Source organism: Anomalospiza imberbis, chromosome 1 (genome assembly GCF_031753505.1).
Source record: "Anomalospiza imberbis isolate Cuckoo-Finch-1a 21T00152 chromosome 1, ASM3175350v1, whole genome shotgun sequence".
Taxonomy (NCBI): domain Eukaryota; kingdom Metazoa; phylum Chordata; class Aves; order Passeriformes; family Viduidae; genus Anomalospiza; species Anomalospiza imberbis.
In genome coordinates, this window is record NC_089681.1 from 104510008 (window position 1) to 104526612 (window position 16605).

Below are 16605 nucleotides of genomic sequence, written 5' to 3' on the forward strand. Positions count from 1 at the left end.
GGGCTAACTCTCCGCACAGCAGCCCCGCGCTGCCCCGGCCCCGCCGCCCGCTCCCGTCTTGGCCCGGCCGCCGCCGCTTCCCCTATCCCGAGCAAACCGGGCCACGAGCCACCACCCCGTCTGGCCGCCCGTCCACTTCACGCCTTTCCCCGTCCGTGCCGAGCTCATGGAGGGAATTTTACAACCGTCTGGAGGCGACGGGAACAGCCGCCGGAGATCCCTCAAGCCCGCAAAAAGTTTCTTCTCCCTTGAGAAAACGCGGTGTATAAAGTTCAGCCCCACGGGAAGAAGCCTCGGTTCCTACCGTCGCCTTCCCTCTCCCCGCGTCGGAGCGCCGAGCCCCGTGGCAGAACCCTGTGGTTTGAGTTTCCTTCCCCCCCCTTCCACCTGAAGGAATTTATGACACAGATGAAAACTGAAACGGAGCTGGAGCGGCGGCCGAGAGACGCAGTGATGTCGCCGGGGGATTAAACGGGGTGGAGGTGATGTCACCGTGCCTGCACAGCAAAACGCACACATACACGCACACCCCCCACCCCCCCGGAGGAGCGGGGCTGCCAAGGGAGCGCGATCGGCCCCACGTCACTCGTGCCACTGGTATAAATGCGGTCCTGCGATGTCCATGGCTGTCGGCGCGGCGGCTCCCGCAACTTGACTGCAGCAGGGCTCCGGGAGGCAGCGCGGCTCCGCGCCCTTCGGCCGCCGGGACCCACGGGGCGGCGGCGGGCGGCGGCGGACAAGGAGGACAAGGAGGAGGAAGAGGATGCTGCGCGCCTTGGTGGCGGTGTCCCTGTGGCTGCGGGTGAGCCCGCGGGCGCAGGGCGCGCCGTGCGAGGCGGTGCGCATCCCCATGTGCCGCTCCATGCCCTGGAATATCACCCGCATGCCCAACCACCTCCACCACAGCACCCAGGAAAACGCCGTCCTCGCTATCGAACAGTACGAGGAGCTGGTGGCCACCGGCTGCAGCCCGGTCCTGCCCTTCTTCCTCTGCGCCATGTACGCCCCCATCTGCACCCTGGAGTTCCTCTACGACCCCATCAAGCCGTGCCGCTCCGTCTGCCAGCGCGCCCGCGACGGCTGCGAGCCCATCATGCGCCGCTACAACCACAGCTGGCCCGAGAGCCTGGCTTGCGACGACCTCCCCGTCTACGACCGCGGCGTCTGCATCTCCCCAGAGGCCATCGTCACCGACGTGCCGGAGGGTGAGAACCCTGGGGGCGGCGAGAGGTGGGAGGACTCCCTCCACCGCCGCGGGATCCCCCAGGGTGGGACGGGGGGGCTGCGGGACCCCCACGCTCCAGTCCTGGAGCCTCTACCGAGAGTTTTCACTCCCTGACGCACCTCTGTTTGCAGATGTGAAGTGGACGGACTTCACACAGGGCTTTATGGTGCCGGACAGACCCCTGGAGCCTGACTGCAGGAGCCGTGGCCAGGGTGAGCGTAGGACGATCCCCCGCCTCCACCTCCCCGGAGACATGGTCCCTCTGACACCCCTCAACCTTTCTCCCTTCTCTTCCTTTGAAGAGCGGTGCAGGTGCAAAAAGACAAAGCCTACGCTGTCAACCTACTTGGCCAAGAACTACAGCTACAGTAAGTGCATGGGGGAAATGCTTCACTTCGCCTGCTCCACATCCTCCTTGTGTCCCTGCAAGTTAGGCAGCTCTGTGTGGGTGCTGAGCCCACACCAGGCCCCATCCAGCAAGTGTGGCATGAGGAGACTGCCTCCAACACAGCCTTTCCAAGTGGGTGTTTGCTGGGGAATACCTAGGTGTCCTCTTCCAAAATCCAGCTGTAGCACACACCATGTGCAGGCAGTAGTAGTAATTGCACAGATGATGGTGTGTTTCTGACAAAAGCAGTAAAATGTCAGTAATGTGCACCCTTCTGGTCTGCAGAAAGGGTGGTTGCTGCTGCAAAGCGTCACTCTAGTAAAGGCAGTTAAGCCTGATGTGAGTGTGATGAGTTGGCCAGCTCCTGTTTTCATCTGACAGGTAGAATAAACAGGGGTTTGCTACCCAAATAAAACTTGTACACGTGAACCAGCTGCAGCAAAGTAAAAAGCTTTTAGAAATTTGTATATACTTTACTTATTAGCCAGAGTTCTGTCTGGTACAGAATTGTCAGAGAATAACTGAATTCACTGACAGTTTGCACCATCCAGCCACGGAGATAGCCAATAGTTTCATTATATGTTGGGTGACATATTTGCAATAAAAATAAGTATTCACCCCTCTTTCCCCTTGGCTTCCCCCTGCCTCAGTTTTCTGATGGTGTGAGTCAGGAAGGTATTAGATAAGATAATTAGATAAAGATTAGATAATCTTTAGATTATCTAGATTAGATAAATGCCAGATTAAACCTAGTGTCAATGCAAAGCCTCTATTAACTATGAATTTTATATGCAGTATTGCTTCATTTTGCACTTTGTGGGTATTTTCTCTGATGGCAGGTTTTTTCCCAGTCATTTATCTAGTTGTTCTCCAGTAGGGTTATAATATAGTTCAGTTCCTATTTGTTTGATATCAAATGAAAGTAAGTTTGTAGCTATTTGCTTCTTTGTTAGCATGTTTGGTGGGAATAATCAAGCTGAACCTCTAGCTTAGGTAATTGTATACCTTTTTGTTCATTATAGCATTTTGGTGCACTTGCACAACTTACTCTTTTTATATAATTCTTTGATCTGTGTCAGTGCAGCATAGAGATATGTTTAGGTGGAACAAAAAGCTTCCACTGTTGCTTGAAACATATGAAAAGTAGTGATATCAAATGACTGTTCCAAAATGAGAGACAGGTGTTAGCCATGTAAATTCTGATTCCAGTTATTTCAGTAGGAGTGTTCCTTGAATAAAACCAGTGTGTTAAGGTCCAAAACTTAATTCCGTTGAATTTGTGAAATCAAGATTTTATTTTTGAGATGTAAATTTTTATTCAGCACCCTGTGATATAAATAGACCTATTTATATGGAAAATGAATTGAGGGACAAGATTTAATGAGTTTAAAATCAATAATTTTTTTTCTGAAAACCTTTAAAATAAGATATACAGCCAAATTGTACTTTCAATTGTACCAATCAGACTTGAAAACAGGTTGTGAGTCTCCAAAACTGAAATTCTTCACGTTTTGTGTCTATTACACATGTCCTGATTAAGGTAGCGAGGCATAGTCTGGTTAACACCAGACTGCATTAACAGTGCTGGTTTCCTGTTTTCTGTGTGTGATTATTCCAAATGTTCTGAGGTTCATGTGGAAGCTTTTGACCCAGTGGCTGGCAGGAGCAGGCTGATCACCCTGTGGTCTATACACTTCTCATGCCTCTTTCACTGAAGAATTTTTGGACAGTAGAACCCTTTCTATTTTGATGTTTCTTAGAGACAAAATCCTTTATGTAAAAATCATACTTAATTTATTAGATCTGGTGTTTCTCACAAGAGAGAAGGGATAAAATGCTGGAGTAGTAGGTGATGCCAGAGTTTATCAGTACAAAGTTAGCCCAGGGATCACTTCAGAGCAATCTATAGTGTTTCACCTTCTTGCATCTGTGTAGACATGCTGTTTTCCTCAATGAAAGGTAAAAATACAAATGATTGTGTATTCAGAGTCAGAACAACCTTTTTCAGTGTCTCGTTTATATAAGGATCTCACTATTAGTAGAGAATCCAAAGGCAAAAGATGAAAAAAAGTATAGCTCAAGTCAGTCATGGAAATCCTAAGCCTCTTAGTTTTTTTGACTATTGTTTCTAGCCTTCCCTTGTTTCTTATATTTAAGAAAAGACTATATCTTCTGCTTACAATCTACAGGAAGTGATTTTATTATTGAAAGGACTCGATTCATAACAACTGCCTGTGAGGTAAATTATTCATTACTTAATAGGAAATAGCCAGATGTGGCTGGAAAATGGGTTAGATTTGTGCAAAGGGTTCTTCAAGTCTGAGTTGAAGGAGCTGTTTTTGTGTGTGATTCCAGGCGAGATTGGTTGGCTTGATCTAGCAAAGATTTAAGCACATGTTTAATTTTACAGTTGTCAACAGTCCTACTGAAAACCAAATTGAGATCAGGCCTCTGTTATTCTAAGCCACTGTTCATGCCACACAGGCAGAAGTAGTTCTAGTTTCACAACCAAAACAACAGCTTCCAATTCAATATATTTTATTTAATTTTGCGATGTATTTAAATTTCCAAGACTGTTTATTGTTCTCACTCCTCTATTTTTCTATTTGCAGTCATTCACGCTAAAGTAAAAAGCGTAGAAAGAGGGAACTGCAATGAGATAACGACTGTGGTTGAAGTCAAAGACATACTCAAGTCCTCAACGCCAATTCCTCTGTCCCAAGTGCCTCTTCTTACAAATTCCTCCTGCCAGTGCCCGCCTCTTCAACCAAAGCAGGATGTTCTCATCATGTGCTATGAGTGGCGCTCAAGGTGAGCCATGATGTGTTGCAGAAAAGTGTCAGAGGTGTGTGTGATAGATGGGAAGGAGGACCAGTAAATCTCTCTTCCTCAACACAGGCTTGTTTCGCTGATAGTTTTTCTTAGGATAACTCATACATACACGTACATGTTTCCATTACCTTCACAGCTGACCTTCTCCACTTCATCAGCCTCAGCTCTGTGCCATGATGTGTTTACAAAATTTGACTCACATAAAGAGCATAAAATCTGGTGGCATTAGGTGCTGACAGCATAGTGATAAAGCATCATGCAGCAGTTCAGTCACCTCCAGCTTGAGAGTGTTTTTCCAGGACCACTTTCCATAGGGATGAGTTGCTTTGTGTGCAACAAGCCCAGTGGTGGCTGTAGATGATGATCTGTGTTGGCAGGACCACATAGAAGGCATCGTTCTGCCTCACTAGGGGAGTGGGCAGGAGATGATACACATCCTCTGTCAGCAGAGCTGCTGGAGTCAGAGCCAGACCTTCTCTGCTGGCCCGTCCATACTTTGGACCAGTGCCATCAATGAGATGCTTCTGATCCCGAAGCCGTAGCGGGACCAGCCAAAGCTGCAGCCATTGGAGCTCCAGCTCCCGGATGGCAGATGAAAAGTAAATACTCTTAGAGCAGCTTGCCAGTCCTGCTATATGATTAAAATTAAAACCAAAACAAAACAAACTTTACCAGACCGTTCATCTGGAAGTTAGCCTAGCCCCAGGCATGGAAAGAAATCCAGCATGCTGGCGTGGAGGGGAAGGAGTGATGAATCACAGCTCCCTTTTCTCCCTGGTTCCTTGAGGCAGAAGGGGACATCCCATCCACATAGGCACCCCAAGCGTACCAGTAGATGCCAGCAGAGCAGGTTGTGGTGCTTTAGGTTCTGTGTAGGCCAGTGTGTTGTGGTTTGGAGGCAAGGCTGTCTGTAAAATGTGCAGGCTGGTTTTGCATGCTGTGATGTTGCTGTTAATTGTCCACACACACTTGTAAGGACCATAGAACATCCACATGTGGGATGTGATGGGCAATATCCATATTTTTAATGAGCTTTATGTTGATATTTTGGGAGTATTTATTTTATAGGTGTTTCTAAAATTTGCTATCTGATATATTATTGCTTTAGCTTGTTTTCTGTAAGCTAGCAGACACAGTATTTTATTACTATTCAGCTCTTTGCCCCTCCAGGTCTGGAAGTATTTTACAAATATTAGCGTAGAGCCCTCTATTTCTGTTAGTCATTTTAGGGATACAAGCTCTGACTCATGTAAGAGGGCGATGAGCAGAACAGCGATAGAGGAGTTCTGGGTTGCAGAGGTTCCTCTGGAGGCTGTTAGGAAAGGGAGATTTCATAAGTCAAAGATCACAATCGGCATCTCCATTATTATGGAAAAAACACGTGATTCACTAGATGTCTTATGATGGTTTTTAAAGGTCATTGAGGTTTTTAATTTCATATAGTGTACTAAAGTGGATTTGAAAAAGAAACATAAACTATTATATGTGCTTCCTGTTGAACTCAGTGGCAGGAAAACAGAAGGTTTTGAGTTACAGCAGTTTTTTTTAAATGACACAGGCAGAATGGATGGAAGCTGTACCTCCTCTGCAGTCAATAGCAAAATACCTATTGCCTGTTGTTAGGGTTAGAGCCTCACTGGATAATTTGACCTGAACCAAAGCTGTGCCAGATGTACCCCATGTTGTGGCTTCATCCACGGCAGTATGGCCTTGGCATCAATCCTGTACGTTAGTTGTCTAATTTTTCTTTGGAAAGAGATGTACAACATATTGTTCCTGGTTCTCCAAGGTTTGCACTCACATTAGACCTTTTATGTTTGGTCAAACTGGATGCACCATGGCAAATGACTATGAGAAGAGCATTTTTTACTGTGTTTGAGCTGCTAAGAGCAGTGACGCTATTCATAGAAACTGGAGATCAGGCCCTGCTACACTGTTTAACCTTCACCAGCCAGAGCAGTGCATTTATAACAGTGTCTTGATGTTTCCAGCCAACACTGATGTCTAAATACAACCCCCCAGAATTTTAGTGGCATTTATATTAGGGCATGTTAAGGTCTAGTATCTCAACCAACCAAACAGAAAAAAATACCAAAAAGTTGTCTCTAGGTTGGGATGTGGAAGGTCTGACATCAGACTGCTTTAGAATAAGCTGCTTTAGGAGCTGTTTAAGGCATATATATTTAACAGTCAGATTTTTGTTTTATTAATTTCATAACATCTAGACTCAATGTTTTCATGCAGGAGCTAGCCAGATTTCACTGGTAGGCAAGTATGGCAAGTATCACTAACCATACCTCTTCCAAATTCCCCTTAAAGGACTCTTTAAGGAGTTAGATGTAGGAAACACATACTGCCATCCTCATGTATTTATAGGTAGAAATGGATACAATTGTAAGTGATCATATAATTATATTACTGTTTTTCATCTAAGCTGTATTAGCTGGTGCATGTGAAACAGCTTCTTTTTTAAAGTCAGAAGTAAAATGCATCAGTTTAATCTACTCTTCACACAAACACACAGAGAAACATATTATATCCCGTCATATCCCATCATCCCATCCATAAAACCTGTCAGTACCAGTACCTGTGGGTGCATTTCAACCCCAATCTCTGTCAAATCATTTGGAATGGCATCTCAGGAATTAAAATCAGAAATATCAATAATTAGTGTGTATTTCTTAATTTTCAGGTTGATGCTTCTTGATGGATGTCTAGTTGAAAAATGGAAGGACCAACTAAACAGAAGATTTAAGGTAAATGCAACCAAAGAAAAGAAGGCTGAGGTTCTTGATAAAAAGTTAAACACCTTTGTTTTACTTCAGTATTGATTAACTTTGATGACTTTCAGACATCCGTATCATTATTTTCACTTGAACATTTTCAGCCCTCATAGTTACCCAAGTATAAGTGAAAATTTGAATACTTTAATCTTGTGTTTTAGGGTGTCTAAAATTTTATTTCTCTTTAATTTTACCCTGTGGGATGATCTTCGTGTGAACTCTGGTTTCTTGCAATATTGTTTCCAGGAATTTCTTTCATATCCCTGCTACCGCAAGGAGCGATGATATGAAAGGGAAGGTGATATGCAGAGGAGTACATAGCCCACATTAGATAAGAAAGCAAGTTAAAATCCTCTGCACTGGATTAATGTTTTTTGCTGCATTAAAGATTACAGGCTGGAGACGCACACTTCTCACCAGGTACTCCCTACTAAGACCCACCCAAAGGACTGGACATTGTTTCTCTGGATTCAGGAAACACTGGAAGGAAAAGTCTTTAGTATAGAGACATGGGTGGCAGGCACATCAGATGCTTCTGCTTTTTGGGGCTTCAGGATAGCACTTGATATCACTCTCTACTTGTAAACATATTTTTTTAATGGAAAGGAAGGATGGATTGAGAGGAGGTCAGATTCTTCCTCCCAGTTTTAGACATGAAAGAAAGTTATTTTTGGAATTCAGAAAGGTTTTCAGAGCATTAAGGACATACGTGTATGTTTAAGGACGTACATGTATGTTTTAGTTATGAGTTGATTGGCAGTTGATAAAGAGGAGGAAAAGAGATGTAGGAATCCATAAGCAGAAGCTTTTAGATTACAGACCAACTTCTTGCAGGAAATTGCATTCAATGCTTCTCTCATACCCTCTTCACTTACTCATCTGAAATCTGTGTGTGGAAAACATGCTTTAAATCTATAAAACATAAATACATGTCAATTGCAGAGGATGCCATGTTGGATTTAGAATATTGACATATGACATGGATTCCTGAAATCCTTTAGCTGTCAACTTAATGGCCTGTTACTGGCACACAGTGTGTTTTAGTCACCTCCTCACACTGTTTTGTCATTTCTAATTGTGTCTTCAGTCATGTTTGGGCATTAGTTTTCAGATTGTCAAATAGATGCATGACTGCCAAAAAAAAATGTCCTTCAAAGCATATGTAATTTCCTCTCATATTTCAGAAACTAAATCCTCATTTAAACATGTTTGAGTGGGACACAGCTAAATGTCTTCGGATAGTTTTGGTTTTATAAAGATGCATAAAGTAACTCTGACCACACAAAGCCAGTATGGAGCTAGGTATCACAGTGGCTTCATTTTAATGCCCATCATTCATCTCTGAAGATTTGCATCTAAATTTTGTCTTGAGTTACCACTTACAATGGATGTTTTGAGCTGTCTGTCAACCACAGAAGACAGTTGTTAACATAACCACAACATTGCTGGTCTTTTCTCTAGCCAGGACAAGAGTCTGAGCTGCAACAAAGTCAGTGCAGAGATACTGAATAGGCAAGCTGGAGAACATTTCTCTTGCTCTGATCACTGGGTAAATCCGCTGCCTTTAGGCATTTCAAAAGGGAAAGATAATAGAAGGGAGAGGTGAGATCTTTTCTGGGTTCTACTGCCTACCTTGTTTTCCTTAAAATAGGTATTTCTGTTCCCGGAGGTGAAAGTCTGCAGTCTCTTTTGCTGTTATATGGATCCCTCCATGTTTTGGAGAGCTGACCAGTTAAACTTACTGTAAAAACCTATTTTGTAACTACTGCACTATTGGATTTGAAAATCTGATAGCTGTTATCTTTGGTAGGCTCGTTACTTTTCAAAATTTCTTGGGGATGCTGGTGAATAAAGCTGCAGGTGCATTATTCAAACCATGGCATTGCAACTCTCAACACTGTGATTTCACTGTGATCATTGCTATTGTCTGTCCGTAAGATAAGCTTGTTCATGCCCAGTCCTTTCCACCCCAGAGAAAATCAGAAGCGGAAAGTAAATACTAGCTCCCCTTGTAGCTGTGTGCTTAAATATATATTGTGAAAGGATAGTTTGATTCTTGCAGAATTTTCTGAGGAAAAGTCAAGTAGCAAGTCCAGCAAGACAGCAAAGAAGGGCCTTGCAAAGGAGCTCCCAATGTACTAGTCCTGACTTTTTGATGGCATGTTGCCAGCTCCCCTATATTTCTGAAGAGGCACTCACATGCAGAATGCACACGAGATGGCCAATTGTCATTTCCATCATCTGGTATTGTGGAAATTCCCTCTAACCTAGAACACACTCCCTACAAATAGCCATTACATGCTGACATCAATGGCCTTGCAATTTAGAGCATGAGACTGTTAAAGGTAGCACTAGCATCAGTGGTTCAGGATAGCTTTGGTTAGGATGTAATTATTTATGATTATGTCCTTCCCTAACTCATCCTCTTTGTCTTCTGCATTTCTACAGAGGTGGGAACAGAGACTGCAAGAACAAAAGCGGCGAACCGCGCGCAGCAAGAACCAGAATTCGGGACGCAGTGGACAGAGTGGAGCCCTGAAACCGCAAACCAAGAACACCAACCCACTGATCAGTGGCCCCAAAAAGGCCATTAAAATAAGAAATGGCCAGAAAGAAATCAGCCCCAAAAAAGTATGAGTGTGAAATTCCCAAAAGGAAGGACTTTCCCTGCACGACAAGGGTCACAATCTGGCTTGGTCAGCATGTTTTATTAATCTGGAACTCATCAACTTAAAAAATCATGTCAGTTTCTACATAGACCTTTTGCTGCACTCTCCTGTTACAAGGTTTGCTTATCCTTTCAAGTCACTGCAAGCCGTAAAGCATAGGTTTGCACTAATATGAGGTAGGCATATTCCAGCTGACTGAGCTTTATCTTTGGGCTCTGATTTCCCATCTAGATAGAACTAGCCTTGGCTGCCAGAGGATTTGACTCCTTGTACCAGTTATCTGGTCTGCTTCCCTGCCAGATGTTGGAGAGCTGCATGGAGTTTCTCTCCTCAGCTGGTGTAGTAGTTGGTGAGTTAGTCTGTGAATTAGCTGAGAGCTCAGGCAGCTGAGGAGTGGGATGGAGGATGGTAACCTCTGGCAGATATCTCAGGCAGCAATGACTGCAGCTGATGGAGCTGAACCTATCTGCTGTTTGGAATCACAGCCCTTACTCAGAGTGTTCAAAAGCATAGTTTACCATTAAGCATCTGGGTATGCATTATGTGATTATTTTTATGTGTGTGCCAAAAATATGCTTACAGTGATAGTACTTGATCTTGTGGGTTTGTGTAGTAAAAATGTATTCAAAGCAGACGTTTGATTTTTTTTTATTGTACTTCAGGCTGGCTTCTGTTGTTCTAATTTCAAATATATTTAAACATCTAATTGAAAAATCTGTATTTTTTTGAAAGGACAAATTAAAGTGAACAGATCTGTAGAATTCTTAAAAGTAACACATTTGCTGTAATATAGCTTTGCTATGAAAACTGGAATAGAAGCTTTATTCTAAAGATAACTGACAGCTACTGTACAGTATTAAGGAGAGAATGGGGCTTCATGTGGCTCAGTAATCATTTGGATAACTTTTTATCATTTGATACCATATTTCTAACTTTTTTCTGAGATTAAATAAATAAATAAATCACCTTTGTCCCTATTAATGAGCTTCTCAAAGCAACTGGCTATCTGCAGTTTTTCATATCAGAAAGTAACATTTACGCTGAAAAGCGTGACAGAAGAGCAGATTCTTTTATTTATGCCTGAAAGACCTTCCAGATTTCCTGCAGGAAGGCTAAGAACTAGACTTGTCAATTCTGGTAAAATGAGGATTTTTATAATAGAGAAATTCTATGTCAGGGAAAAAAAAAAAAAAAGGAAGCTCTGTGTAGATTATCATAAGGAATAACAATTGGTCATGTCAGTATGTTGATCTTTGCCATGACAAGAATTCCAATGAAATTTGCATGTGTGAAATCCACATCAAAATACGCTGGAGTGATTCTGGTAGTAGCAATTACATACTTGGTAATTTGCTAATGGAAATTTGGGACATAGATGCTAAGTTACAAGGTTTAAGAAAGACAGGTGTTACAAGAAGATGGAATAATAGCTTATAGAATAATTCAGGGGGGGGAAAACCAATGTAAACGCTCATTGTTGAGCTTTGAGCAACTGGTTAAAATATACAAAGGTCAGGACTTGAGTGTAGCACTACTGGTAATTCTGGGCAGGTGCAGTACTTTGTTGACATGGAACACCTGCAGAATTAGATCTAAAATTCATTCCAGGTGCCAGGAATGCTGAGCATATATAGGCTATATTGACTTTAGTAGGAATTATGTGTTTGACATGTCTGAGAAAACAGACTACAAACTTAGGTGCTTAAATACAGCCTATAGGTGAAGCCTTAATCAAGTTCAGTGAAATGGAAAAACTGAAATGGAAATCAAAGGAGACAGAGTTTCACTTGCGGGTGACTAATTCAGGTTTGAAAATGCTGACTTAAGCATGATCTAAAAGGTTGGAAAACTTCTATAATAGTTTTATGTACTGTGTAGCAAGAGTTCTTAAGTTTTGATTTCCTATTGATCCCAATTTAAAGTACCCCAATAAATGTATATATGGTTAGCCATTAAAAATGAGTGACAGTCACATCAATGTGATGTTGAAATAACAAATACTGAAGTCATAATATATCACTTCAAAAAATTTTATTGTGAACATAGTTAAATGTGGCATTTGTTAAATGGAACTTTTGGAACAGCTACCTAGACTCCCCAGCAACATCACATATTATTTTACAACTGTTAGAGTCAAACTTTTTTTTTTTCGTTTTGTCAGAGGAAAAAATATACAAATTATTTTCTTCAGAGAATTGTCACCATTCCTTCTCCAAGTTGCTGTCATTAGATTGACCATTCCAATATGCTGGAATAGACACGGATGCACTGAGCCAGGTGTTTCCAAACTGCTTAACATTTTTATGTATACTTTATGCTGACTAACTTTCAATCTGATATGGTAAAAATATGGAAGAAGGAAAGGCAATACAACAAAAAGAAGGGGATACCATAATACAAAGAACAGACATACAAGGGATAAATTAATAAGACAGTGTTTTTCCAAACCCATTTTTTCTTATATTATAAAGAGCCATGGGTCAACCCAATTTAGCACTAATGCAAGTCATTCCGATTTGAAAATCCCCTACAATTACTAACTCCCTGTGACATCACCTGCCAGCTGAATCCAGACCCAGAACATCCTTACCCTCCAGCTTCCCTTCCCTTCCCTTCCCTTCCCTTCCCTTCCCTTCCCTTCCCTTCCCTTCCCTTCCCTTCCCTTCCCTTCCCTTCCCTTCCCTTCCCTTCCCTTCCCTTCCCTTCCCTTCCCTTCCCTTCCCTTCCCTTCCCTTCCCTTCCCTTCCCTTCCCTTCCCTTCCCTTCCCTTCCCTTCCCTTCCCTTCCCTTCCCTTCCCTTCCCTTCCCTTCCCTTCCCTTCCCTTCCCTTCCCTTCCCTTCCCTTCCCTTCCCTTCCCTTCCCTTCCCTGTGTTGGAGCAGTGAGGGCTGTTTGGACAGACAAATTCCTCCCCAGAGGGTGCAGTGCCCACCTCTGCTCCCTGGCATGTAGCTAAAGGTCAGACTCGCCTCTTGTCATGCACATCCATGGCCAGGTGTAGCCATTGCTGTGCTGGTGCACTCCAGCACTGGAGCCATGAAACCTCCATTCAGCAAAGGGGGGCAAATAGTTTGCTGATGGATGAATGTAATTACTGTAACTACTGAAAGATGAAAAAAATTAGGAGGCCAAATTCTTGAAGTGTTAAATGGGTTTTTTCTCAGCGTTGCAGCTGCCTTCTTACTGAGAGGCTTGGCATTTTTTAAAATATAAAATAAAAATTGCCTGGAACACCAAACATATGCTTCTAGTGAGTTTCTTGCTACCTCCCACACACATGTGCCCAGTTTAGTTAGAAGTGCCATTCAGTATTTTCACTGAATGTTCTAACCTCAGTTCCAAAAGAATGAAACCTGAAAAAATATTTACTCTAATTGTGAATGATTGGCACCATTTTAGAAGCTCACTGTAAATGCAAATCAGAACTCTTTTATGAAACACATTTTTAAAAAGCCATAAACCTCCCTCCAACGAGACCTGAATGACCCGGTCACTTCAATTCAGTGCTGCAACTTTTGTCCAGTTAGTGCATATGACTGAGAAATACTTCCTAAGCAAATAAAAAGAAGATTTTCCTGTCCAAAATACTCAAAACAGCTCTTAAATTCTTTTATCCAGAATTGTAACCTAGATTCCAAGTGAATGAAACCTGAAAAAATATTTACTCAATTATGCACAACTGACGCATGCTTTTTGGTTGTGCTTAGTAGTTGAATGTAAATGCACATCTGAAAACATTTCCTCAGCCAGGTTTTTATGGTAAACTACATCAGTGACAATTAATTTTGTAAATAAATATAATCCATCAATACGGGTCAACAAACATTCAAAATTATGTTTTCATTTATAAATACCCCCACTTCCCAATAACTTGCAAGTAATTAATTTCTACAGAAGTGCAATACTTCAGATTAGAGCTAGCCAAGGCTTTCTGGGAACATTGCAGTGAATTTCAACTGCTAACACTATATTTCATGTAGCATCTCTGAAATTAAACAACAGCCTTAAACAACAGCCTTACTGGAATGTAAAACAGCATTTCAAACTTGCTTGTTGGATATGCAGTCAATTTGAGGGCTTCCAGGTAATCTATTAATATTAGATTGGTTACTGCTGCTGCCAAAAGGCCGGTGGATAAACCACTATGGAAATGAAAATAAAGCGAGGGAGGGCAGCACTCCCTTTCTCTAGATGGGGATATTATCACCAAGCCATAAAAGTACCTTAAATGTATCAGGCAGTATACATCCAGATAGAAGGCTGGGGGCTGTAGAAGGCTAGAAGGTTGTATCAGAGTAACCAAGAAATACCCCAAACAGAACACCCTAAGTATTTTGATTCCTTGTGGTTACAGTGTGATGAAAACTTTATAATTTGTACATACTCAGAGAACTTCAGTATGTATTCTCTGAGCAAGGTGACCAGAAATCTGATCATTTGCTCACAAAGAACTGTGGATAAGCTCAACAGATACTTGCAAGGTCTGACTTGCAGTGTAGTTCATTCAGCAGTCAGAGCAAAGGGAAAAAAGCAGTACAGAGCCACAAGCTGATTGACTCCATCTTCTTGGCATGGAAAAAAAAGCTTTTTCTCCAACTGTCTTATTTTTTTATGTAGTAATTCACTACAAAATCTCAGTACAATCAGACATACTTATTCTTCTAAAACAGTATTTTGAGATTTATAACCCTCTTGTTTACCATCCTAAACTGAAACAGATCTTTAATACAGTCTTTAGTGTCAGGTTATGATTTCATTAAAGTTCCTAAACAAGGAAATATGTGGTCTGTGGTACAAATAAACATGCCCTGTGGTTCCATTTCTCTCCTGCTGGGACAAAAATCAGAAGAATAATTATGTTATCTTTTGTTAGTCTTGGAAGAATTATAATCAAATCTTTGCACCACCTAATTCTATGATGAACGACAAGATGTTTTCTAAATAAACAGTTGTAAAGGACACATTCTCTTTTGAACTGGCATTTAGATATGAGATAAACAGAGTCAGACTTTCTGTAAGTTTTATATGCAGCAGTTTTGTGTAAATTTAATTGCAGGAAGATTTTAATCTGTGAGACTCCTTGGAGTTTATGTTGGAACTCCTGTCTAGTCCTTCTGACTCTATAAATCAAATAATTGCTGATCCCACCAGAAATGTTAAAATTCTTAAAAATTGAATCCATATCGATATCACAGCAATATAATTTTCAAAGTAGAGTGGATGGCAGTATAAATAATGTGTGCAATACCTACAGGGTGAGTTAAATTTTTAAAGAGACAAAATAATCTCTTAAAATGCTGACAGTATTTTGATTGCCACTCTTTTGAATGCATATTTTGATGATTGTACAAAACTCTGTTTCTTAAAGATATGAAAGCTTTACAAATCTGAATCTCTTCAACGTCTGACTAAAACAGTTATGTTTGATATTTTAAAATGTATCTGTTAAATTTCTCCTTTCCAAAGCTGCTAGAAGACTTTAAGATCAAAAATGTATTTAGGAGAAGAAATGAGCATTAACAAATTAAATGTTCCCACATTTCAGTTTGGGTTTGGATACTTAGGCAACATGAAGAAAAAACTGTCATAGTTCTATGCATAATATTTCAATGGAATTTACTGAATTGCTTTAACCAAGCACAAAGCAGGGATTGTAATGACACACGTGAATACGGAACCCCAAATAGACAAAATCCTTCAAAATCCAGTAGTTAAACCAAACTGTCAAAAATGTTATATTGTTTAAGAGTGATGTGATGCAGTATGGAGGATAACGGTTCAGCAAGAGCAATAACTCAGTATACAGAATTTCATCATGCTTAAATAGGCAGAGGCAGAGCTACAGTACCCCCTCAGCAAACTGAAAATTCTCAGACCAAAGCAATAAGTGATTCACAGTATTCATAACCTCTGTATTATACTTATCAAGCTCTTTGATTGTGAACTTCCACCACATGTTATGGACTCTTAATAAGACATAAAAGCACTTTGCTGTTTTCAACATGTCTGCTCCTGTCAAAAAATAAACCCACCTAAACTTTCAGCTTTGTATTTGTCCCACTGGTTGAGAAGCCATTAACTCCAGCAAAGATCTGAGAAAATGAGCTGATTTTGGTGTATGCGAAATTGCACTACTCATGCAATCTACTATTTTCTGAGGCTGCTTCTTGGCTTAAAGTACAGCATGCCATGATCCAAAAGACCCAGAGTGCTTAAACAATGCCAGGAAGAACAGTTTTAATGAGTTTTTGAAGTAAAAAAGAAGCCAAAGATCATACAGCAATCCTGAAGTATGTTTCTCAGAACTCACCTCTCTGACGCAACATAGAAATTCTGCACTAATTACAACCTCCTACAGGCTAGCGAACCTCAAGCTGAGTTTGTGGCAGTAAAGCAGCTGTAGGTGAAAATGGGCCACCAGGAGAATGCTCACTCCAACTTCTGCTGTAGGAATGTCTATCATAACAAATTCCCCATCACAACAGAAATATTTGTCAGGAAGCTCATTATAGCAGCTAGTACAATACAATACAATAGGAACAATAAAAAAATATGAGAAGGACTTCATTCTTTCTAGACTTCACACGTAAAATCAATGATGTAAGTAAATTGCTTCGAGTGAATGCCGTTCTTTGGAATCTCAACCTTCAACAGACTTAGACAGTAAAAGTGAGAATACATCAGCTACAGAATAATGTTTGTGTTCTTC

At 41.4% G+C, this 16605-nt stretch overlaps 1 protein-coding gene across 2 annotated transcripts; it reads left to right on the forward strand.

Annotated features, from left to right (window-relative positions):
* Positions 1-32: 32 nt before the first annotated feature.
* Positions 33-10272, forward strand: SFRP4 (secreted frizzled related protein 4). 2 transcript variants are annotated; one of them, XM_068203647.1, is made up of 6 exons: positions 33-1205; positions 1357-1437; positions 1528-1593; positions 4226-4424; positions 7138-7201; positions 8690-9329. In XM_068203647.1, the coding sequence occupies exons 1-6, from the start codon at positions 764-766 to the stop codon at positions 8738-8740; spliced, it is 903 nt and encodes a 300-aa protein (XP_068059748.1). In that variant the 5' UTR covers positions 33-763; the 3' UTR covers positions 8741-9329. The 2 variants fall into 2 exon arrangements, with proteins under 2 accessions (XP_068059748.1, XP_068059741.1); XM_068203640.1 differs by lacking the exon at positions 8690-9329 and adding an exon at positions 9677-10272 and having other exon boundaries at positions 53-1205.
* Positions 10273-16605: the final 6333 nt, after the last annotated feature.

What these genes read in the sequence shown, in the direction of transcription:
- SFRP4 (XM_068203640.1), top strand. Translation starts at nt 764, where the DNA reads ATGCTGCGCGCCTTGGTGGCGGTGTCCCTGTGGCTGCGGGTGAGCCCG. An exon ending in CTGCAGGAGCCGTGGCCAGG is followed by an intron (nt 1,438 to 1,527) that starts GTGAGCGTAGGA and finishes CTTCCTTTGAAG; the next exon opens with AGCGGTGCAGGTGCAAAAAG. An exon ending in GGCCAAGAACTACAGCTACA is followed by an intron (nt 1,594 to 4,225) that starts GTAAGTGCATGG and finishes TTCTATTTGCAG; the next exon opens with TCATTCACGCTAAAGTAAAA.